Genomic DNA, 26,661 nt, shown 5'->3' with positions numbered 1-26,661 from the left:
CTATTAGGAATTGTATGTGCTTTAGTTTTAATTTTAACTCATAATGATTGTAAAGCACCCTGGGATCCTTGCATGAAGGGCGCTACAGAAATGTAAGATTGTAGTGGGTTCTAATATGCAGTATTATTATGGGGTGCTGGAGTTCCATTCTGGACAATTCAGGAGGCTGCAGAATTCCGCATTGTAGAGAAAGTGGCTGACTTAAGAATCTTTTTCCTTTCTCTCATTCTTACTCTAAAACTTCATCCTCTTTAGTCATCATCTTTTTCTTTCTCCTTTTCAAAAGACTGTTCTCTTGTATGGCAGTATTTCCCCATGAAAATGCTAGTCTAATTTAGTTTACTCCAAGAGGTTAAAGAGGCAAATGATGTGTTGAAAGTTAAGAACGATTAAAGCTTTAATTGTTAGCACCGTTTGAGATCACATTCTTATCTAGATGACAAGACAGGGTATTTCCTCATTGGGTGCCACCCGACTGTCCTAGGCTTGTCCCATTTTACTATCAATCCAGCGCTTATTCCTATGCAAGTGAAAAACGTGGAGCAAACCAAAACGAGTATTAACTTTATGAAACGTCACAATAAATATTTCCCCAAATGTATTGAATCTCCTCGGTTATGGTAACAAAGGGCAGTGCTTGATCTCATTTTCTTTTTATTTCTTAATGGAACTATCTTTGGAAGTGATATATATTTCATCAGCAACTGCTGTTTGCCATCACATAATTAGTAAGCTAATAGCATTCGTTCCATGGGAGTCAAGAATGTGAGCTCTGTCGTTACCGCTCTGTACATTCAGGCAAGTGACTCTCCATGCCTCATTTTTTAAATCTATAAAGTAGCAAGATCATAGTACCAATTTTTCAGGATTGTTTGGAGAATTACATGAGTTAATACTCGTAAAGCATTTAGAACAGCGCTCAGTTCTAAAGTACAGTATAACGTTACTTGTTTTTCTACAGCGTGGGGATTGAGAGTTTGAAATGGCACTTGTGGGTCTAAGAAACTTTGTTGCTAACATAGAAGATTTTGATACAAGTGTCACTTTTTTATGGAAACAACCAAGAACTTTTCATTTGTGAAAAAATTAAAGGGCTGTTTTATAACTCATTCTCACCTTTAAGGAATGCTTTTAGCGCCGTCCTTAGAGTCAGTGTAAAGGTCTGATGCATCTTAAAATGCAAGTGGGGGAAGACTCAAGCATGATGCTTTAAATAAGCACATTTGCAAGTTAAGCAGATGTGGTATCTTAGACTGGATAGTGTCAAAGATGCCTGATGGGGACTGTCCTCTGGATGTGAGTTTTCCCAGTGTTCCTTCCTTTAACTACCCTTGACCCCCCCCTCCCTACATCCAAGGCTCTGTCCCTCCTTTATGCCCCCCCCCCAATAGCACTTTCCAATTTGTTTTGTAATTATCTGTGGACTAACTCCGTTCTCTGAGTACACTGTAATTGATGGTCACAAAGGGACTAAGTTTTATTCATCATCACATTCAGGGATCTGACACATAGTAGGATCTCAGGAATATTTGTCAGACCTAAACAGCCTCATAGAATTTTCATCATGTTTATTTTGTGAACCTATAAACTATGTCAGTAGTTTTATTAGTAGTATTTTATATGTAGTCTTATCTATAATACCCTACTTCACAAAATATTTTTCCTATTACTCTTAATTCTGAATTTTTAATTTACCTTACCAAGAGCAAATTACTTCTACATTTTCCTCTAAGAAAACCTACTGATATTCCAAGGTGTCCCATACTTTTGCTTATATTGTTAATGTTCTTGAGTATATGTACAAAACTTCTATGTTTGTAAGCAGACAATAGGCTTGGGAGGTACAAGGGACCCAGAGATCTAAAAACTGCTATAAAAGACCTAATTATACGTCACTGTTAAGCACACTCTTTAACAACATATTTCTGTGCACATTTAAAAATTTTTCTTTTATAATCAACTATATATTTCAGCTTGGCTAATAGGTTTCATTTTGTCTCAATTGCGTTATATTTGAGATCCATGCTTTTTTACTACTAGTCTATTTATTTATGTTTGTCTATTTCTCATAGTTTAAAAAAAAAAAAAGCGGGGGGAATGCCAATAGCAGAATCAAATGATTTATAGACCAAGATGCTGATACCGCCAAGCTGGAAATGCCAGCAGTTAGTACCACCCCGTGTTAGCTCACAATGTCCCTCCCTCAGCTGAGGTTCCAGAGGCCACATTTGGCATTGGAGACTCCGTTTGGGGCTATAAATATATAATGTGTAAAAGTCAGCTGTGTGAAGGTCCAGAATCACCTGAATTTAGAGAGAGCTGCAAGTGGAGATAAGTGTTGAGCCATTCCAGAACAGGCCTCAGGGGCTTGGTTTGTCCACCCTTCTGCAGGAGCACCAGCTCAGCCTGGCTCTCACGCCCCCGGTGATGGACGGAGCTCCTTACTTCATGACGGACAGCCCATCCAGCACCTTCTTTTTACCATTTCACCGTAACTCCCAAAGAGGTGATTACCAGTATATGGCATTTTCCTAAACTGTAAAGCATTTTCATAATACTGATAGAGGTGAGCTAGGTTAATTTGATTTTTCTCTGTGACCTCATCCAGAGGTGACATTGGTTTATATTTAGTAGACGTGGGAAATCTTGGCTAACAACTAACAACTAATAAAACACAGAAATCAAGGACATGATTTAGCCCTCAGTCTCCTGTGAAATCTTGGATCAGATCTGGGTGTGATCCACTGCCCACGCAGTGGGCTCCCAAGGGTTTGTGCAGACCCAGAATTTCCAAGCCTCTTTTGGGGAGTATATATGTGGGGAGAGCTTCCATCGGTTTCATGAGACTCCCAAAGAAAGTCTTTGGCCCCATAAAAAGCTAAAAAGCAGTCTTACTTTTCTCCCCAATTTTTAGGCAGTGTGGCTTAAAAATCTAATAGCGTTCATACAAGGAAGGAAGGAATATAAAATCTGTGAAGAGTTACGGAGTCTAATTCTAGTATTTACTTTTGGAAAAATGGATTGTTCAAACTACTTTAGTTCTTTTTTTCACTCTGTGGTTTGAAGTTTCTCAAAATGCTTTATTTAGGACCTCTGGAATTTAATACAAATTTGGTATCTTTTTCTGCTATTTCTAAGTACAGATATGAGAAATTTTAATCTCCATAGAGAATGGGAGATTTAACCACACAAGGGCCATCAGAGCAAGAAGAAGCAAGCATTCCCAGCGCTCAAGATTTAGAATCTTAGGAAATGATTTTTGCTATAAAATCAAATAAAACTCATTAGATTTAGATTTATCTAATGAAAAACTTGTGAAAATTCTATTTGGAGTAGCATAATGTTTAATGATAGTGAGTATATTTTTAATAATCATATTATAAGCAAGATACCAAGGGACTCCAACCTTCCTAAAAAATAAAACTGTAGTTGGGGATGTCTGAACAGTGAATGGATGATGGGTATTACAATCGCATCTTCTTTAGTCACTAAAGAAGACCCTGTAGGACCTGTGTCTAGGAATGCATACAGATCTCATGGAATCTTCAAGCTGTTAGAAGGGACCTTGCAGATTATCTAGTTCATTTCCCTTCATATTGCAGATGAGCAAACCTAAGCCTCTATGTGCAGTTAATTTGAAATATTACATGCCCTTAGTAACAGTACACTTCTTAGCAAATATTTTCTAATTTAAGCTCTTTACCAACGTATTCAATTCGTTTGAATAAGGAGGTTTCAGTAGCATTAAGAACGATCTAGACGGATACTTACACAAAAAGAATAGAGAATCTGGTCAAAAGATATTATCTGGGCCTTACGTAAAATTACTTTAATTATGCGGAAAAGCCATACGAACTGTGAGCCAGCATTTCGTTTAAAAATGATGAATTGGCTATTTAAACCATTACATAAAATTCCTGTGCTTCGAAACGGTCACATTTTCATCTTTAGGAAATGTAGTAAGAGAATTAAAACAGAATTGCCCAGGTTCTCTTTGTGCTTCCTTTTGTATTCCTTTGGAGCTTTGTACCGAGTTTCTATTTTTAGCACGATACTAGGGTGACTTTGTGTGATGATGCCATTTTCAGGCACCGGGATTGATCAAGATGGCAAGAGCCATAACTATGACAACTGGAGTTTAAGTAAAATTTAGAAGTGATTAGTCTCTTTTCAACAAATTGAGATGCCGAATATGCCCCAGTTGTATCTCCCAAGAGAATAGCTTAGAAAGCAATAAAGGATCCAGAGGGAAAGATTTGGGGAACATAAGCTAACATCACAAACAGAATATGACACTTAGAAATCCTGCCATTTGCTTCCCATAAATTGAAACCTGATTCCCTTCCTCCCCTCCCCACCCCTCCCTCAATACCAGATGGGGACTACCTGTGAACTTTCAACAAATTCGTTCCATGTCACCATCTCCTATGATGCCTTGTTTGTAGTATTTGATATCCTTTGGGATGAAAAGAAAACCCCATTTTCTGAGAATCCCTATTAAAACAGTATTTGAATGTGGAGTTGATTCCATTTGACCTGAAGTTAAAATTTGACCTTTTAAGTTTCCCACGCGCATCTAAAACCCTGCTGTGAAAATTCAGGCCATAGGCAGGCCGGACCTAGAGAAAGGGGAGGGCCAGCTGAGTGTGTGAAGTTACACTTGTCAAAAGATAAAAATGTAAAGGAATAGAGAGCCAGCAGTTTGACAGATTGTTCAGTAAATGCTCATTTTATTGAAAATTATAAAAAGGTGCTTAATGTCTCTGTGCCATTAATACAATACATAAAAAGGTTACTGTCAAGATTAGTGTTCCAACCCTGAAAATTAACTGCGGGGCTTTATAAAGCATCACTGTGTGTCGCCCGAGAAGTTAAAGGTTTCTGTATATACATTCTGCACGCACAGACATTTATTTCAGAAAACAATTATTTTAGACTTCATGCCAAAGACATTAGCAGTGATGTGCTTTCATTTAAGACATGGATGTACCAGATATATATTACAGACAAGGTAGAACCATGAAAAATCGCCTTACAGAATTAAACCTGTGCAAGATGATTTCCCTTGTGTCTCTGGAGTATTCCGATTCAAAACATACATTCCTTCCTACAGAAGAAGATATTCAGATTCCTTAGTTGAAATTAATTAGCATTCAGAAACCAGATAGCATGTTTTTGGGTATTCATGAGATCTCTGTTTGAAAAAAAAAAAATGTTTTTAACTTGTAGAAATGTGTTGCAACACACAGATGGGATGAAAAAGGAAAAAAAAAATCTCTTTAGCAAGCACTGTGTGTAAAAGGAATATTACATTTTGCACGCTCCTGATTGCTCTGTGTAAACAGTTTTTGACATCTGTCTTTATAGTTTTCGAGGAGAGGAAGACTTTGTTAAAAGAATCATTTTTATACAGCAGTCCCCATTTCAGTCTTGCTTTACCTGTATTATGAAAGCAGATGGTCTGCATGTCTTTTGAATATTTATAACTATCAAAAACAATCTCTTGCTATTCACCCTTAGGCTTATGAGATGTCAGGACTGTTCTGGTTGAAAAAAAAATCATCTTGGGTGTTTACAGAAAGAGGATTACATTAAGCTGAAATGACTATACATTTTCCAGTTTAATATTTGTCCATCAGCTGTTTAATCGTATTTAGATAATTGTGTAAATAAGATGTTGTAGCTTTTGCCCTCTCTGCTGATGGAGCCCGAAAGCTTTAAACTTGGGTGAACCACTATTTTGTAGAGGCTCTGGCGCCTCTTCCCACCTCAGTCAGACCATCCACAAGTCTTTAGTAAGTTTTGATCACGATATCACAGTCCTGTTAAAAAAAAAAAAAAAAAAATTTGCGCACGGAAAGCCTGTATGGAGATCACATGAATACTAGGGGGCTGCCGGCTTCCGGTACAGGCTGTGTAGTTTTATTAGAGTATACTGTAATATGCAAATAGGGTCCAGCGCTCCAATTACCCTTTAAAGATGGCATGGCTTCCTCTTTCTTCTCCATGAGCACGCAGCGCTTTGAGGGTATTTTGGAAAACTTTTGGTATAGTCGGGGTTAACTGGTTTTTTGACTGGAAGCTGAGCAATCAGAGATAACAGATTTTGCTGTGGTTGGTTGATTTGGCAGAAAAGCATGAACAGTTTTGGTTTAAATGATTGAATAACCTGATTAGCATTGTTTGGGGGTGGGTTTTTTTGTTGATGCTGAAGGCACAGCAAAGCAACTATAAGGGTAATCAGATCACTCTCTTTCCCCAGTTATGAACCTTTTTTTCAGAAGGGCTCACCTCTCCCCCAACCTCTTCCTTGGCTCCTAAGATGACCAAGGAGAGAAATAAAAAACTCTCTTCCTTCGGTTTTCTAAGTGTGTTATAAATACATACTTAACAGTGTACGTCCTATTCTAGCGGGGAGTTGACAGGATAGAATATTTTGAAAAAAATTATGTAACCTCCACCAATTCCTTATGGGTTTGGGGGTTGTTTTTTTGTTTTTCAAATGCAAAGACCTGCAGTATTTGAGAGCAAAGGTTCAGAATGTTCTAACCATATCGAAGTCAGGCTGTAGAAAAATTCCACCCTTACCTTTTCACAATTAGAAAGGTTATAAATAATGTATTTGGCTGAAAAGGAAGCTCAGCCTGTGGCAGATGGTATCATTCTAGAGAACCAGGGTTTCTGTGAAGATGGCATTCTTTCAGATCGGAACTCGAGCAGACTCTCAGAAAGAGCCGGAGCTCCTCATAGGGCGCAGACATGTGCTTTATGGATCTTAGAAAAGCTTACAACTTGGCTCCTGGGATGAGAATATTGTGTCACACTGGGGTTAGGAGACCCACAGCCAATTTCTGCCGACTTCCAAACTGTATTTCCTGACGCTGGAAGCTGGGGCCTCTTCCTTGGTTTGTGTTCCTGGGTAGCGTTTGAACTTGGGATTTAAACCGAAGGAGTTTTATCAGCCTGGTTATTTTAGTCCCTGAACATGGATGCTTTCCACAGACTGGCCACCAAATAAGAAGACTTGCCAGGCAAGCCGTGCCCTTTTCCCAGTGCTTTGGAGAAGCTCGTATAAATAGACACCCAGAGATCTGGGAGAACACGAGCACCGAGAGCTCGGTGACTTCCAAGACATCTGTGAGGAAGTAGCTTCAAAAACCTGGAAGGGAGCTCTTGCAAATTCAAGAACAAAGGTTCTTCAAACTCTTTGAGTTGGAGCTTGACGGCTAAAACTGATGGATCGAAAAGATTCCCTGTGACAATTAATCTAACATTACCTTTGACCTTTAAGAAAACAGAGAGGAGGACTTTCTGGTAGCCTGCAGTAATGACTTATTTCAGTGACCTTTTATCGATCACCAAATAGGTGCCCAGCCCTGTGATAGGTCCAGGCTATATGGAAATAAGCCCCAGGGCTCACCCACCTAGTAGGAAATAAACAGCGTGATGGGTGCCATAGAGGTTCTATGTACGGGATGTTTGGGCTGTCAGGAAGAGCCTTGCAGGAGTCCGCACTGAAATTGTATCCTGGGTGAGCAGCTGTTAGCTAGAGATGGAAGAGGGCATGGATCAAGTAAGTCAGAGGAGTGGTGTGTATCTTCCTGATGTCAGCCACCACCTGGTACCTACTGGCCAGCTTTGGAAGATACCACCAAATTGCAATATTGAAACAAATGGAAGTGCTCTTTTTCATTGATGTTTTCCCTTGTTATCCCTTGACCCGACTTGTTATTGAATCATTTAATTTGTATCCTCTTTGTTCTTTCATAAGAAAATTTCTTTGACTTAAAATACATCATTTGAAAATTGTATCTAAGACTCATATGTTATTTAAAGCATAGTCTTTCGACTGATCTGAAATGTGATCACATAATAAAAGCCAATGAAGAGGGAGGCGGAGGGTTGTCATAGTAATTAACTTCTCTTAAGTCCATACTCCGTATGTTCCAGGCTCTGTGCTAATTGTATCACATTCATTGTTTTATTTATTGTCAGTCCAAGTGGAGATAGTATGTCTCTTCAAGTCATTATTTTTCTAGTGACTTGTTGAGTTCCAGGCACATAGCAGGAGTTCCATAGATATTTGCTGGATGAGTGAAAAAAAAAAAAAATGCCCATATGAATAGGTTCTCAGAACAGCCCCAAGAGGTGACTGCTGCTGACATTCCCGTTTATTACTGGGAATTGTCATAGTGGTCAATTAATCTGACCGAGGTCACACTACCAGTATGTGATACATCTTGGACTTGAATGCAGGTTTAGCTGATTCTGCTTCATCAAATGAACATTTAGTGTGTATTTAATACATGCCAGGCATTTGGGCTGGAAAGTAATACAGAGCCCCAGACCTGCATGGACTCATAGCTTAGTGAGTAATCTTTTTAGTTAGTGATCTTTTTAAACTACATAGTGTCTCCTTTTGATTGACAGAAGAATCCCAAGCCTCTTTCTCAGAAACATAGATCTTTGTTTACCTACCCCCATCCATCCTCAGCCTGTAGGAAAGTATTATCAATCTTGACTTTCTCTTCTTTGTATTATCAAAACAAGAGGTGTTTCTTTATGATTTTCCAAATTTAAGATACAGGACTGAATGTGATCTTTCAAATACCATGTGCCTCCCAAGATTCTGAAATCTCTCTTCCCTGCCTTTAAAACTCATAGACCTAGTTAGATGCCATGCCTAAGCCTTCAGTGGGGATTTTACCACAGGGAAAAAAAATGTCTCATGCAGTGGCTGTCTGAGCAGTTTAGTTGGACATATCACTGCATATTGTTCCAGTAAAAATAGAGGTGACCCCAAGTTACCTGAATTATGGACTATTTCCCGGCCCCCTAAAAGCACAGAAAGATAGAGAATCTAGAAAGTTGCTTTGGCATGCGTCATAACCTGTGGATTAGCTTTTGACTTATGTCTCACTTAGGCTAACATTTACGTTATTCAGAGTTTCCCTAAGCACACACCACTTGACAGAGAAGGAAGCATCCAGAAAGTCACTTAAGGACAGAGCCTACCAATTTAGGGTTAAACGAGGGCAGGGGGAAGCTTTGATGAACACGCACATATGGATATTATTTTCCACATATGGGTAATAATGAACTACATAGCACTGTTACATATGGGCTCTAGTTTTATAAAAATATTTCAGATGTTTTTTTTTTCTTTTTCCCACACATTGTATATTTTTCTTCCTCCCCCACCCCCATATATTTTCCACTCTTGCTCTACTGAATCCCATTAAATTGAAATGATCTGTTTACATATGTCTTCCTAATAGACGGTAAACTTCTTGTAGGCAGAGGCTGTATCTTATCTGCCCTTGTATCCCTAGTACCAGCCAGGGACGTAGTAGGTGCGCAGCAAAGAGCAAATCTCATAGATGGAACCATTGGCAAAGTCAGGTAGCCTGGACATTTGTCAGAAACCTCAGCAAAATTTTGATATTTCAGACTTTTCTGGAAACTAAGACATAAGCTACATCTAAAATTTACATGTACTATTATGTTAACATTTAAGAATCTGCCAGCATGTCTAAGTTGAAGAGTAATAATTTTTAAAAAATTGGACCAAAGTAGAAGAACATGGGCTCTTACCCATTTGCAGAATCACAGTGATCCATCAGCCATCTCAGTAGTTTTGTTAGTGTCTGACGTTATTGATCCATCGTTACAATAGAGTAAGTGTGATTGAAGCTGACAGATTGTTAACTGGATCAGGTAATCTTCTGGGTCTGGTTTTGGCAACCTTGCTAAGTATCTTTTTGTACCTTGGACTGAGGGACTCTCTTAGGTCTGGATTAACGGCAGAGTATCGTGAGCACATTAAGAATGTCTTTTTAGAGAAATGTAAAAATGACTATGTAGTAGAAAGTGTCAAAAAAAAAAAAAAAGATAATCATAGTGCCTCTTAGGAAAGATAGCCATGTTTTACATCAGTAATGTAACTCCAGCTTATCCTTCATTGGAAGTTCTTCAAAGATCCCCAAGGTTTACATATTACGGGAATGTGTGCATGTTACAAATTTAACACTGATGCCGGATGTCAGGAGAATGAAAATCAAAAGAGCTCTACATTAGAAGTAGCTTAAAGAAGATAACGATGTAAAAATCCTTTTGTCCCCAAACTGGCTTTTCTGGTTGTTCCCCGCCTTCTGTAAACCGTTTCACCATAGACCACCTGAAGTCTGAAATGTAAGTTCTCGTGTTTCTACACACAGGAGTGGAGGACAGATAGGCTCTGCAAAGTCTAATTATTCCTACGACTCAATTGGAAATTAATTTAGCCGCTACTAGAGAATGAGTGTTGTGGCTGGAAATAACCATGATCAAGTCACTGAAATGACCAGAACCAAAATTTCCTGGGAAGAAATACTTTTCTTTGTTGAAAATGAGTTTAAAAAAAAAGACAAAACTAGTAATACATCAAAATCATTGTCTTTCTTCATTTTTCTATGTTAAACTGTTGACTCCATTTTCCAAGCTTTTGTTATTAGAAGCAGTATTCAGACAAGTGACAAAATAGGGCGTTTTCTTTTTTGTGGTATCCTTGAGAGATGAGTCACCATGAAATGCGTATTTTTAAAAATGATACAGTTAGTTTGAAATTCAAAACCCAAGCTTTACTATATATGAAGCTAGCAATAAGATTGCAGCATATTTTTTTCTTCTGTTAGAGGATCTTTGTGAATAGTTTTTCTCTTCTTAAATGTGGTCAGTCAGGCTTGCAACAGTGTTAGTTTACCTCCAAGTGAAACCCAGATACTATGAGTGGAAAGTGCAAGGGGTGTTTCCCAAACTTTAGTGGGCACGCGAATCCCCGGGGATCTGATTAAAATGCAGATGCTGCTTGACCAGGTCTGGGGTAGGGCCCAATATTCTGCATTTCTAATAAGCTTCCAGATGATGCTGATATTACGGTCCCTGGGCCATCCTGGGAGTTGCAAGGATGGAGAATTTAGTCACGAAACCACAAAGTGGCATTTATTTATGAATTACAATCAGAAAGTCGTCTCCAAGTATTTGGATTTATTGGGATCGGTGGAAGTTTGAAGTTTGTCCGCCCTGGAACAGATGACATTGGTGTAGGTCCCATACATACTAGAACAAAGTCTGTGGGTGTGATCATTTTATACCAGTCTCAGTGGACTGTTGCTTTCTACTTAAATAAAGCATTTGATGCTCTACTTATTGACTTTGAAGAAGTCATGGCTTTAGGCTACAGTGTGAAACAAAAATGTATTGGTACTCAGTGGATGAAAAATAAGTTACAGTTCCCACAATTGAAATCATGTCTGTGTTCTGTCTTGTGCCGCTGTGTATTACAACTGTTTCCATCCCCCCTCTTCATGCAGAGTATGATTTCTTCCATTGTGAACAGCACTTACTATGCAAATGTCTCAGCAGCAAAATGTCAAGAATTTGGAAGGTGGTACAAACATTTCAAGAAGACAAAAGATATGATGGGTAAGCAGAAAACCGTTGCAGCGGTGGGTACATACCATTACGTGTCATTTGGGGGTTTATCCAAGTTGCATGTAAAGCCAGGTCTTGTGATTGCCCAATTAGAGATCAATTTAGAATGTTTCTTGGAGGGTGGGGAGTGGGTCTGAGTATAATGAGATAATTAAATTCAATAAATGTTTGTGTTTAAATCAGCCCAACTGACTTGGTTGTCAGACATGCAGGAGATGGAGGCGAGGCGGGGCGGGGGGAGCTGTCATTTTTTAACATCTCAGTGAAGACCTAACCAGGCCTTGAATAACTAATATTGGCTGTGGGTTCTCTCGGAGATAAATCATGCTTTTATGTTTTTTTGAGTTTTGTTTGAGAGAAAGGGAAAGTGCCAATTTTTACACCCAATTTTTGAGGGTATCCAATTGTATTTATAGTCTCCACAGTTGAGATCAAGTGATGTTTACAGCTATAGTCTCCAGCCCCCCCAGACAGGCACTTTGGTGAGCTACTGCTTTACCATCCGTAACCAAAGAACCATTGCATCACTTCTAGACTCTCAATGCCATGGCATCCTATCTTAACATGTAACTTTAGGTCAATATTTGTTACGCAGGAAATACATTAAAATTATCTGCAGTGTGAAGTGATAGATAAAAGTTGTGTGTTGTACCCTAGCATTTAGATTATGCCATTTCTCCCTGTTGAATTTGTTAGTGTTCGTTAAAGCAAACACTGTGATTAAGGTTAATGTTTTCATTTCTATTAAGGTTTTCTTTCACATACTTATACCTTCCAAATAAAATATTTTCAAATAATATAGGAATGGGATGTTTAATATGCATAGCATTATGTTGTGTTTTAAGTCTGTTTCTGTTTACGTCCATTACATTCATTTAGTAAAAGAATAATAACTTCTCCTGAAGATTTTAAGAGGCAAGAGAACCTGAATTTTGAGCCTGTTTTAGCTTTTAATATTTGAAGCAAAACCATCCATCTACCAAAACAGATTCTTTGCCGTTTATAGCTTAGAGCTGTAATGAAGACAATGCATCATTTTTTGGAATAATTGCTTGAATTACTATTCCCTATGAATGGCCCACTTGGGCTGATATCACTGGTAGAAATGGAAGGTTTCTTCCCCAATGCTTAGTTATATTTTGCATGTATCAGTGACTATAGCAATATGATAAGTTCCTCTAAATATAAAGCCTGAATATTTAATAAAAAGAGAAATGATGATTAAAATCAACCCAGAGTCCACACATGGGAAGCATGGTGTACTATTTATTTATTTATTGGCCACACCGCATGGCTTGTGGGATCTTAGTTCCCCAGCGAGGGGTCAAACCCGGACCCCACAGCAGTGAAAGTGCGGAGTCTTAACCACTGGACCGCCAGGGAATTCCCATGGTGTACTATTTAGAAAGACTCACCTACTGACCATCCTCAGCCTTTCAGGTCAAGAGCATCAAAGCAGTCTCTTCCTTGTAGCAGGAAAGCAGTTGACACACTTACTGTTCACTCTCAGCCAGTCCCTGTGAGGGATCTAGCCAAGGCAGAAATGTTCGTCCTGTGTGGGTGCTAATAAATTGCAAGATGGTGACAGTATCACCATTGCATCAGAGTGACTCCCCACCCCTTCCTTGAAAGATTGTCATAGCATCTGGTGATGGTCACAGCTTCTTCAAGAAGCATTTGGGTCTTAGCAACACTGGGTATGCTGGCTTGCAGTACATTAAGTGCTTTGCTTCATTCTAAGAAATATTTGCAGCTATACCCGTCATCTAACATGATAGTTAGAATTCAGCAAAACAGGACGTATAAGATACCCAGCCCAGTGTTCAGCGTGCACTGAGTTATCATTACTGATCATTATGACCACTTTTATTATTTATTATATTGATTACTTTTTTATATTAACGGCTAGGTTAAAATTGAACATAAGTAACATTTGTGTACTCTTTTTTCTTGCAAACTTTTTGCCTAGAGTAGTAACGGTTAATGTATATATTATGAGAAAATACTTGCATATTTCTTTTTCCTACAGTTGCATATGATCTTTTCCTAGCTCCGCTCACTCTTTCTAGTTGCCATTAAGCAAATAGTGTTCTTCTAGAAGCGACTTTTTTTTTTTTTTGGGCCGCATGCACCACGTGGCTTGCAGGATCTTAGGTCCCCGACCAGGGATCGAACCCAGGTCCTCAGCAGTGAAAACGCCAAGTCCTAACCACTGGACTGCCAGGGAATTCCCTAGAAGCTGTTTTAAAATAAATGTTGCCTTATAAGAAGTAAGAGTGAATAATCGTTTGACCCCCAAACTAGTCACATTAGAATTTGAAAATAATTGATTTCCGGCCTTAAATGTAAAACCACATTATCAAACTAGAAAGTGTTATCCCCCTTTCAAAGTTTGTGCCATGGTGCAGAAGACAAAAGTAAAAACATAGCCAGTTGCATTCCATCTTGAGATGTTCTTAGTTTCCTCGGACCTTGGGTGTGCCCTGTGCCTTCTGTCTGTATTAGGGAATGATGGGAGATCCTTATCAGTGCAGATCATTGTTGGCTCAATGTGATTTTCCTTCTCGTCCACTTCAGTGGAAATGGATACTCTCTCTGAACTGTCCCAGCAAGGTGCCAACCACGTCAACTTTGGCCAGCAGCCGGTCCCAGGGAACACCGCGGAGCAGCCCCCGTCCCCCGCGCAGCTCTCCCACAGCAGCCAACCCTCTGTCCGGACCCCTCTTCCCAACCTGCACCCTGGGCTCGTGTCAACGCCCATCAGTCCTCAGTTGGTCAACCAGCAGCTGGTGATGGCTCAGCTGCTGAACCAGCAGTATGCAGTGAACAGACTTCTAGCCCAGCAGTCCTTAAACCAACAGTACTTGAACCACCCTCCCCCTGTCAGTAGATCTATGAATAAGCCTTTGGAGCAACAGGTTTCCACCAACACAGAGGTGTCTTCCGAAATCTACCAGTGGGTACGTGACGAACTGAAACGGGCAGGAATCTCCCAGGCAGTATTTGCACGTGTGGCTTTTAACAGAACTCAGGTCAGTTTTGTTTTATGTGTAAATGGTTCCTCTCTCTCTTCTTCTCTTCCTTCTTTCATCCCATCTATACTGATGTTTATGCTCTTACTTTGTACTAACATTTTTTTCCTTCTCTCCCTGTGGTCATATTGTCTGTACCTGGGGGGTGCCTACATTTTATCATTTCTCTCCTTATCGTAAACCTCTTCTACCAAGAGGAAGCTGTGTACAAATCGATCCTGATTCAGGGGCCTTGAAAGAATAAATATCGAAAATATTTCAAACTGACATTACCTATGCTTTTATATAATGGAATTATAGACTGTTAGTAGCAGATTGAGAAAGGTTTCAGGACTTGGTCAAGGCCGTTGGTAGGGCTCCAGGCTTCTAGCCCACTATCCACCTTTCCTAGACCAGAGATCAGTAGACCTTTTCGGTAATAGGCCAGATAGTAAGTATTTTAGTCTTTGAGGGCCATAGCAGCCATAGACAGAAATGCATGGTGTGGATATGGTGTTTCAATAAAACTATTTACAAAACAGGCCCTGGGGTAGGCTTGGCCTTGGAGGCCTTAGCTTGAGACTTCTCACTGAGATTTGCATATACCCTTTGTGTTCACACCTTTGTCCTCCTGGGCAAATTCCTGTGAAGATATTATCAGCAAGGAAGATGTTTAGCAGGATGTGGAGAAAGGGTGATATACAGGAGAAGACCTAAGATAAAGACATCTGAAAAGCCCTAAAAAAATTGATTCCATTAAACACTGAATGAGAGGATTTTTTTTAAATGTCTTTTTTTGGAAACTAGTATGATATGTACATGGTGTTTATTACACACACACACACACACACACACACACCAGAAAAACCCCAGAAGAACATGTAACTTTGATTAGAATGAGGACATTATGTCCTTTTAACTTTCTTGTTTTACCACTGTTCTTTCTTCTGTCAATTTTTTTTTTTTTGGCCTGACTCATACTTTCCTTTCGTATTTAAATCATTTTGTTTATTACATGATTATAAGAATAAAATCCGGGTACAAAAATATCTAGTATTAATTCCTTGCTGGCAGAGTTTCCATACCTAGGAGAATCCCAGCTGTGACTTATTTTTGGCTTGCCTTCACTGGATTGAAACTTAGGAGGCCTTACAAAGCCTTTAACTCAGTGTTTTCAGTTTCTTTAACTGTTTTTTGTACATCATTTGTCTGTGTTTAAAAGGGTGGTTGCAAAGTTATTTCTCAGGTTAAAATTGTATGGTTTTACCTAGTTTTATTAATATATCTTTACAACTTAAAAATGTGTTCATTATTAGCTGGTAAATTTAATATGACACCCCTATTCAGTTGGAGGGTCGTTATTTTAAAAAAATTTTAAAAATGAATGGATGAAAGAATCAAGTCAGCCTTCTAGCTACTCCTGTTTCTGGCAACATCCTTTGTTTTTGTAACTAGCAGTAACTACCAGTAGTTCTCAGTACTGGGCAAAAACTAGGCAGGTCTCTGCCTAAAAGTTGCTTGTTGAACTGAATTGAAAGCCCACAAAGACAAGCATTGACATGGACACAAATGACTCACAGATTCAGTGGAAAGCATTTTGGAAATTGAGCAAATTGTTATTTCTTAAAGGACCAAGGAAAATGTGTTTTAGGTAGTAAAGAGAGTCCAGCTGAAGGTGAAAAGGGTAAGGTCACCACCCATCAGTGTGTTTTTTCTTCTGTGGGGCTGTAATGTCCCAGGCATCACCCTGGAGAGTGACCATTTGTTGTCCTTGGGTTTTCACGTGGACAGATTCCACAGATATCAATAGGATTTGTTACTGGAAAAAAGACAAGAGTTCTCTATTTTATACACTATCAATCTCTTCAAAAAGATGGTTATCTCTGTGGTTAACATTGAAAACAGTGACTTAATGTTTTCAAGGGAGAGAGGAGAATGAAACCCGGGTGCAGCTTGATACCCATCTCTTTATTAATAATAGCCAGTTGAGAAAGAGTCATTACCGAAAAATTGTCTGGAGCCCCGGATGACAGAGGGGTTTGGTTTTAAACCTGTATAGAGGTAATTGGGACTCCTCCGTCGAAGTGGATGATGGGCCATGTTTGAAGATGTCTGATTTCAATGAGAGTCATTGTCTGTGTATGTATATTTAAGAGTTCACTTTGGGAGAATTCACTTTGGAACACGCAAGCATGCATGCCTTTTCGGTGGTCATACCAAAACGCTGTGCACACTCACACGTACACACACAGCTGCATTTATTTTAATGATTATACATTCATATACGTGTATGTAGTATGTTTATTTCAAACTGTATGCATTTCAATAAAAGCAGGTGCATCGTGAGAGTGTATGGTGTGAGTGTGGAGGGTGAAAATACACATGCTAATGCATATGTATAGAGCAGGAGCTCTGCAGAGTTAAACCGCACAGACACATTTGTGTGTACTTATTACAGTGTGCAATTCCGGCTCCAGGTTTTAAAAAAATTAATGTAAAATATGTACATACAAATGCAAAGTTCTCTGATGTGATCGGATAAAGACACTGGTATCCTATAAACAGTATGTTAAAACATTCATGTAATAGATAGTGCTGTTGTGAGTTGAGAATATCGACAGCTCTGTATAACTTTAAAATCCTGGGTCTCATCTTTCAACTCTTCATTGGAGAATTTTCTCATCAGCTTAATTGGGTCTCCTGAATTAAAACATACCCTCTCTTTTAAGACATTCCTGTATCACTATTTTTTTAAAAAAAGTTGAAAACAAAAGAAAACAAAAAGATGAAAAAAAAGTCTACCTTTTCTGAAAGTTTGTGATGAAATTTATATAATTCCTTGCTTTAAGGATGTTTCCCCCTTCTGAATTGATGGGCATATGTTCTTTAATTGCTACGGAAGGTACCAGCTTTTAGCATCTGTCATTCATTCAGTTATGCCTACTTGATGTCTTTTTAATGGAAACCCATGGCTAAAATTAATTGCTGAAGCTTCTAGGTTTATACTTTTCAATTCACTCCTCTGTATTATTGCTATTTAAAGGTCATGATAGAAGAAAATATATTCTTTAGTGCTGCCCCCCCCCTTTTTAAAATAAATCCCATAGTTTAACTCTGATCCCATTCTGTGGCTTTTTCCCCTTTTTTCTCCCCCCTCCTCTTGTCTTTGGCACACTTTATTTTCCAGTAAAATAAAGAATGAAGATGGATTATTCAAAACTGATAACAGTAATGGACCATCATGTAATGTTTTATTGAATTTGAGTTCTGTAAATTATGTGGTGGAGAGAAATTTGCCTGCTTAAGTATAACAGAAATTGTTACTGTGTTCCTATAATTCTTCACCGTGTAATTTAAGAAAAGTCCACTCTCCATATCACTATTGAATAAAAGGTAAAAAGGTGCTATTACCCCAACGTGACAGCTCTTGTTTGGCCTCCCAACCGACAGAGATAAATGTGTCTGCTTATAACTTGCTTGGCCTGAGTCCAAGGTAGGAGGTGGAGTTTGAAAGTAGTCTTTCACCTGGACGTGTGATTAAAAATTCACCAAACAAGAGGCAGGTAGCCTTGAAGAATCTTCTACATGTTTTATTTTCAGAGGGAGGTTTCATCAAATCATATTCTCCTTCTGAGGGCTTTGAAGTTCCATGAAGCTGATAAAAATCTATTTGAATCAGTGATTATGTTCAAAGAGGAGACAAACGGGAGGCCAGACAGGCTTTTTGTTCATATTGGCAGTCTCTTTCGCTTATCTGCTGTTTTAAAGAATTCATAATTAGCTTTTGGAAGTACTGATAATATTTATTGAAGGTTTTTCTTTCTTTTCCAATACTAATGAATTTTACTTGTAAACTCTTTCTGGAATGTAAAAAAGGTTTAGGAATTCATCAGCAAGTTCACTCTTTAATTGAAAACATTAGAAATCTCACAACCACTATGGAACGGCGCTGCAGAATAACTTTACGTTTTCATGTATAGAGCACATATTGAACAATTTGAAGATGTGAAGTGCCATGAAAAGCAGCTTCTCGTTTCCCATAAAATTGATATCCATGAGGTGCTGGTAACATACTACATAATATACAAAATCGCAAGTTCTTTTTGGAAACAAAAATGACTAATGATTTTGTTTAATTTCATTCAGCAAATTTATTGAGCACCTATGGGGCATAATATTGGTAAATATTTTAGTCCTGGTATTTCAGCGATAGCAAGTATGGTACATAATGACCTTGACATGTTATTTTTTAGCATGAAGAAAAGTTTTTGGTAAGAGAGCTCTCTTACTGTCCACCATGGGGGATTACTACAAATGACCTTGACCTAACTTGGCAAGTCTTAACTGGATTTTCAGTCATGGAAAATGGGAAACAAGGGCCACATACATCTTGAATCCATAAATGTAGCTACTCAAATAACAGCCCAAACAGGACCAAAACGTGCATTCCCATATCCGGATTCTAATGCCAGTCATTTCGCATCCAGAATTTTCTCAAGTGACATCATTCTCTTTAAAAAAGTAATTAACACATTCTAATCAAAACATTTTCTAATAATATTTTCAAGCATTTCCACCAGGGGGCACTCCCCTCATTGAAAGCCTGGGCCAAAAAAAAAAAACCCCACAAAAACCCGAAGGTTTGTAAAACACCTGAGACTGTCTACACTGTCTGCTTTCGAGCTCTGTGAGTGTCCCAGGATTTGAAATATCAGTCTAGACCTTTAACACATCCCAGGCAGAAAACCTGCACTTGCTCTAGTTAGAATAATTAAGTGGAAATAAAATGCTTTGCCCAGAAAACATTTCATATGCTCAAATGGGACGTCATGCTAACGTCAAAATATGAGTAGAGAAATTGCTAAATTCTCTCCCAAGTGACCTTCTGTCTGTTACTTTAAGCCATACAGGAATGACTCAGTTTCATGTTAGCAACACTTGATATCATTATGTATTTTTTCATGTGTTGGCTTTCTCACTGTAGTTCTTTGCTGTCTTGGGAAACATTTCTAATGGAAAGAGATGATATTTTGTTATCTGAGATCTCTGAATGTCTAGTTTCAAATTTCCCAAATATAATAACATCTGTTTATAGGATCTCTTTTGACCTAAAGTGTTTTGTTTTTTTTATTGAAGTATAGTTGATTTACAATGTTATGTTAGCTTCAGGTGTACAGCACAGTAATTCAGTTTATATATATATATATTCTCATATGTTTTTTCAGATTCTTTTCCCTTATAGGTTATTACAAAATATTGAGTATAGTTTCCTGTGCTATACAGTAGGTCCTTGTTGATTATCTATTTTATGTATATTGATAGTAGTGTGTATGTGTTAATCCCACACTCCTGTTTTATCCCTCCCCCCCCTTCCTCTTTGGTAACCATAAGTTTGTTTTCTGTGTCTGTGTGTCTATTTCTGTTTTGTAAATAAGTTCATTTGTATATTTTTTTAGATTCCACATATAAGTGATACATGATACTTGTCTTTCTCTGTCAGACTTACTTCACTTAGTATGATAATCCCTAGGTCCATCCATGTTGCTGCAAAAAATTTTTTTTTAATTACTGAACAATTAGTGTAGATAAACGTCTTACAAAGTGCCACACAACTTTTCACTGAAGGCTCACCTTGAGTACATTATTAATTACCATTAGAATTTTCCCATGGGGGGCATATCTTGTTGTTAAGTTTCTGTCACCCATTTGGAATTTTTTCCTTCTATGGTCTGAATACACATAATCCATTTAGTAAATATTTATCAAACACTTACATGGCAGGCATTGTGCTGGGATGACAAAAAAGAATATTAGACTATTCTACTCAAGGAATTTATAATGTATTTATGTGTACTGTATGTTTCTATCTCTTTCTGTAGAGTTAAGATACATTGCTTTGCGAAATACATCTTTTAATATCTTTAAAAATTTGTTATCCCCATTTGATGGGGAAGAGTATAGAGCAAGGGCTATTTTTTTTACACCTATTTTCAAACATTGTTTCTGAGACCTCTATTTCTTGGTTGCAACGTGACACATCAAAAACACAGTCAATCTAATTAGTTGGCCTTGTGCAGATTAAATAGCTGGGTGATTGACTGCCTGTTAGACTGAATTTTAGTTAAATTGACTGGATGTTTTGCTCATGTATAAACACAGTTGCAACATTACTTGTCAGTATTATAAATGAAAGGACAAGTACCCTTCATTCTTCAGTCACATTTCTTAGGGTGAAACTGGCTTCCCTTGCATAGACCAAATGAGAAACTAAAATGTACTCTTAAGCCCCCGAGCCTATTGGAGGATCTTTTTTAATAGCAGCCTATATAGATCATTTTTGAAGTGGACACTGCTTTTATATTGTCTGTACCCAACTGTTATCTTGGGGCAATATGCTACATTTTCCTTGAGGAATTGGGAACAAAGCCAGGTTTGTGCTTCCAGGAAACCATGAAAAAACCCCAATGTTATAACGTTGGGGCTTGGTTGTTTTGACATGACACTTTACCTCCCTTTCCTAAATGTACCCTGTTGCCATTTCTGCAGGGTTATTAGAAAGTGAAATTTGCAAATGATATAGAGATCTCCACAACATTTTATTCTGAGCCATATTGTGATAAACTGAAATGTAGAAAGCAAACATGTCTTGGCATTCCAGGCATTTTTTCATGCAGAAGGTTGAAGAGGTAAGGCCTGCTCAGTCCTTATCAAATGGGCAGAAAATGTTTCTAATCCTTGTATTTCATATAAGCTCTTAAACAAAATTGTGGAGAAACACCCATTTTTAAAATGCATTCTTCCAAAAATTAAAGAAGTAGTTAACAATTCTCTGTTATTTGGGGAGGAACACCATAAAGAAGTTTACTAATGGTTTGTGAATTTCTTCTAACACTATTAAAAATGTTGATTCCTCAAGAAATTTGATTATTACAGAATTTGATAATATTCTTTTTCTTGGCATGCTACGATGGATTTTTGCAGTGTGGAAAAGGGGTTATGTATTTCAAATTTAAAGGATGGTTTCTGAAGTTCAAATTTTCAACCTGTTACTCAGAGGTATTGTTATAGCAAGCAATGCAGTATAGTTTCCTTAAGCGGTAAATAGAAAGAATCACTCGTCATTGACTCCAATAATTTGAAAACCAAGGAATAATGTAAAATATTGCCTGCAAAAACATAGCATAAATCTTAGATGATGCTTTAGTGATATTCTTTTTCCTAGTATGTTACTATTCATTTTCGAGTATTTTCTTTGTAAATCCTACTTCTCTCGAAATGGCTTTGTATCTTTACATATTGGGCTGTTGGCATTCCACTGCCTTTGTCTAGGTCAGTGCTGTCGTATTATGAGCATTTCATTTATTCTTAACTTGCCTCAATCCTCTCTCTGTGAAAGATTTCATGGCAAGTTAAGCTACTCAAAGGAAGGAGACCAATTAGCAGTTGCAGTTTATGTTATATGTAAAGCAGACGCTTAATAAAATTAAGAATACAATTGAGGCTCTCTTCTCTACCACTTCAATTGTAACTAATATATTCCTATGTGGAATTAATGCTTCTGACTGTTCATTTTCTGAACAGAGTGGGGAAGAAAAGGAAAGGATCACCGTGGGCTGGGCAGAGCATGGGGGCAAGCTTATCCTGTGCCTTTTATTCCCTGCAGGGCTTGCTTTCAGAAATCCTACGAAAGGAAGAGGACCCCAAGACTGCATCCCAGTCTTTGCTGGTAAACCTTCGGGCTATGCAGAATTTCTTGCAGTTACCGGAAGCTGAGAGAGATCGAATTTACCAGGATGAAAGGGAAAGGAGCTTGAATGCAGCCTCAGCGATGGGTCCTGCCCCCCTGATAAGCACACCGCCCAGCCGCCCTCCCCAGGTGAAGTCTCTTTTTCTTCCTCACCTTTCTGCTTTTTGTTTTTGTTTTTTTTAAAAAAAAAAAGTCTAAGGAAGAATCTCAACAAGCATGAGAAAGGTAGATGGATAGGGATTTTTTTTTTTTTTGATAGTAATTCACAGACTTGCTTGAGGAGAATTTGGTCCCAGCTCACTAATTCTGATATAAAAACAAGCAGCTACTAATTAGATAGAGGGAAAAAAATTGCTTTGTATTGCTTCATTTGGGGGGTTCTTTGGGGGTGAAAAGTCATCTTTAAATGGGATACTTGGCTCTACTACTATTAAGTAAAAAGGTATTTTAAACTCAATAGGAAAAAAAAAAGTAATGAAGTCCATTTTATCCCTGCGTGTTTTAGAACCACCATTTGAATAGTAAATAAATAAAAATAAATAATTCCATTTGTATTTATGCTTTCCAATACCAACTGCAGCTGGTACCAATTACACATCATCTCGTTTGTAATCTTTCATAATTAAGTTTAATACAATCCTTGAAGGCAGCTTTAAATGGGGCTGATAAGGAATTCCATCCATATTCCCAGAAATGGGCACATTTTCTATTTTCCAAATTTTTGCACTTTTTAGGAAGGACAAAAGTCATCTGCCAGGTAGTTCTGTGTATGCGCATCTGTATTTTTTTTTTAATCAAGTTTAAAAGGTAGCCTCATAACTATTATAAGAATTGAGAAGTTAATTTTCAGTACAACTATTAGATACAAATTTGAGAGTGGATTAGATGTAAGATTCACAAGCAAATATATTTTTTACACATTTAATTTGTGGCCTGTGCAACTCTTAAAAATGAGGTCAGCTAAAACGATGGAAAGTAAATATGGAATACTAATTAAAAGTGCTTATGTAACATAATGTCATAATGAAATTATCTCTTAATGTTAGTTTCATCAATAGTAAAAAATGGTCATCCATTTCCAAGTATAGAGCTATAACTCAACACTAAAAATGAAACTGCCATAGATACTCCATAAATAAGAAATAGACATAATATACAGCCACTTGTGGAGGGTCTTAAACTGCATATTGTAATGTTCTGAAATGATTTATTGTTTAGAAACATCCCAAAGGTCCATTTTCTCCATTTTATTCAATGAAAATCAATTAAGTCTTGATGTCTATAGGAGCAGACAATAAGGAAGGCATTGCTATAATTGTAAGAAGGACATGTTTCTCTAGCAGAAAAGAATGGCACCCAAATACATGCATACGTATCCATCTGCCAACACACACACTTAACTGAATTTGATCTGTTAAGCCTTCAATACAATATTTCTTACCAAAAAGAATGAGGAACTCTTTATATACATATATGACTTTTGTAAGAGTGATGAAACAAAAAATACTGTACTTGGACTTGATTGAACACTGAGTTTGTGTTGTTTAGAGTTATCATATGTACCATCATTAGTTAATTTTGCTGTTGCAGTCATCATTGGAAAGCCTCTGGGCAGAGTTATTTTACTTATCACTTAATCTTGCAATACTAACAAAAGAAGGGCTTACTTAAGACCAGTGTGAATTTAAGCTTTGAGCTGCTTCTTTTTTTTTGTTTTAATCTATCCAAATATTTGACTTAGTAGTTCCTTAATATAGCTTTTGTTTTCTAATTTTTCTAGGATTTTAATGCTTTTATTTGTTTTCCAGATAATGATTCTGCTTTCCTTACTCATCAAGTTTTTTGTTGTTTTTTTTAGCCAAAATTACATTAATTCTTAATTGTGATATTTATTTTTGTATACTATTAAGATACTCTGGGTTGCTTTCCTATATGTATGTCTAAAGACTATACCTGCTGATAAGTTGGGGTAGAAAATATAATTTATTTTGGCCTGAATTACTGATGAACTGGTTGAGCCACCCTCAGCTGTATGTGTTTGTTCTCAAGAGGGGGTTGAGACCAAGCCTTTAGCTCGGATATTTAGCCAATGTTGAATGTACTTAGATACTGTAGATTCTTAGTGAAGCTATTTCAAAGAAAAGAAGTTTCTATTAACACAATACTATTGGCCATCTAACCACATTCTGAAATGATTATCTGATATGTGTGAATAATTTTATTTCACTGCTTCATAGAGAATCCCTTTGCATTCCTTAATTTTATCATAACAGAGCTCACAACCAGTTTGTTCACCTTTTACCCTTTGACAGTGATTCAATGAATTAAATTTTAGGGACTTTTTAATGTATTAAATGTATTATCAATGTAAAATGAGTACTTAGGATTTGGAAAAACGGGTTACAGAGCAGTTGAGTTAGTACTGTTTTGCAGCAGTTGAAATCCAGCGCTTAACCTGGAACCAGTATACCACACATAAGGTTTTCATGTGCTTATTTACAAATGACTAAAATGGAAGGGGAATAAAGGAGGAGACCACAGGTATAGAAAAGGACTGCAGGATTTTGTCTTTTTAAATTTTATATTTTGCCAGAGAGGAATCTGTGTGAAATCACTGTGTGTTTCATTTCCACCCCCTCCCCGCCCCCCCCGCCAAATGAAGATACTCGAAATCTGTTTTGAGACTAGTCTTTGGCTTGGGTTGGACCCGAACAGGATTTCTTTCTAATGCTTGTTGAAGGCAGAGGTCCCTTGGGGCTCGCTGAAGACCCAGGACACCTTTAGGCCTGAGAGACTGGATTATCTAACAGCTTCTCTGAAGAGTTTAGGTCATATGGAAGATGATTGGGATGTCCCTGGGTCCTGCCAGACCAAGGACCTAAACCATTGAGGAACTCAGATTATAAATCATCTTCAAGAAGGGGCTTCCTTCAGGCCCCGGGTGTTATTCTTCGGAGAACCTCACCAGGGAAAACCTAGACCAGCCTCAAGAAGCTCTCGGCTGGCTCTACCTAGGCGAGATGGGTCCTGTGCCTCACGCTTCGGTAGGGGTAACCACACCAGGGGCTTTGTCTTCTGGCTGGGGCAGTAGGCTCCAGGCCAGACCTGTTTGTTGAAAGCATATTTTCACAATATACATGCTCTAATTCAAGAAATATGAATACCTTGCACTTGATAATGATTCACAGTTTTCTAAGCACCTTCACGTACATGAATTCATGGAATCATTAGACTAACCTTTTGGTAGGAGAAAAATGAGAAAAGTCAAATACTTAAGTTTTCAAATCCCATATTCAGTCTGATACTCTTTCCCCTACCTCAAGCCACTTCCCAGAAGACAGACATTTTAGAAAGGAGAGAATGAAACCTGGGGACTCTTTCTGTTTGTCAGAGAGGATGAGAAGTTTTCTTGTTAGGTTAGAAAGAGGAACACATGTGAAATATTCTTCTGATAGAATACATTGAATATTTGACAAATGATCCACGTTGGAAGACTTTAGACAGTTGGGCATTTCTGAGATTGTAGAGGAAAGAGCCCTTTCCAAACTTTGGTAGTAGGAGTATCTGGGAGAAACCAGTCCCTCCAAAGCTCCATGGCCTTAAAGATTTCTTTTCTGACTATCGCTTAGCAAATTTTCCAGATGAGTTTACAAGATGAATCTTACTAATAGTAATTAATTATTATTTTCTGGAAGTTGTCTGTTGCACTAAACATATCCATTTTAAGTTGATGGTTTCTATTTAGGTGTGCACTTATTACGGAGTTATTTGTGTGTTTTAAGATGTGTGACTTGTGGAGTTAAATTAGCAATTTCTGTCTTCATAAGGACCATTTGAAAGCCTACAATTACCAAGTTATAACTTTTACATGAATTATATAATATTTTTTCTTTTTTTAACATCTCTTTATGGCATTCTTTGGTTTCTTCTGAAGATGGGACATTTTATAACAATGTTTTAGAAAATGTACAAAGTTTATATCAATAGGAGCGATATGTAATTAAGTTAATCTGGTAGCTGCACACTTATGTCTCTTTACAACACATTCTTCTATAGTATAATGAAACATAGGTTCAGTTATGGGCAGGAACTTCACACTTGATAAAAGTTTTATTTGTTATGAATCCCTTGACCAGCTTAATTTTAAGATCACGTATGTGCTTGGAAAACGCTTCTCATTCTTGGTCATCTTTTAAAAGCTAGAGGACTTTTGAAAGTCCAGATCTGGAAAATAACTAATATTGTTTCTATAAAAGGAAGAAAAGTGTAAAAAGATAGAACCATGATACTCAAAACAGTGTTAATATATAAAAACATGAAAATGGGGACTGTTTTCTGTCACCAATTAGGAATTCCTCAAAATAGCACGGATTTTTTAAACTAATGATAAAACCATTCACTACTAAAAAGTAGACATTCATGAGCTAGATT

At 37.7% G+C, this 26,661-nt stretch overlaps 1 protein-coding gene across 7 annotated transcripts in view; it reads left to right on the top strand.

Annotated features, from left to right (window-relative positions):
- The window catches only part of SATB1 (SATB homeobox 1), a 98,492-nt gene that overhangs the window by 36,710 nt on the left and 35,121 nt on the right, over window positions 1-26,661 (top strand). For all 7 annotated transcript variants that reach the window (XM_082392689.1, XM_082392688.1, XM_082392687.1 and 4 more), the window contains 3 exons: window positions 11,352-11,463; window positions 14,050-14,504; window positions 22,147-22,359. In XM_082392689.1, the coding sequence (XP_082248815.1) occupies window positions 11,352-11,463; window positions 14,050-14,504; window positions 22,147-22,359 (780 nt within the window). The remainder of the gene's footprint in view (window positions 1-11,351; window positions 11,464-14,049; window positions 14,505-22,146; window positions 22,360-26,661) is intronic.

The sequence above is a fragment of the Balaenoptera borealis genome, assembly GCF_965194805.1.
Source record: "Balaenoptera borealis genome assembly, chromosome: 5".
Taxonomy (NCBI): domain Eukaryota; kingdom Metazoa; phylum Chordata; class Mammalia; order Artiodactyla; family Balaenopteridae; genus Balaenoptera; species Balaenoptera borealis.
This window is presented reverse-complemented; position numbering and strand designations above follow the sequence as displayed.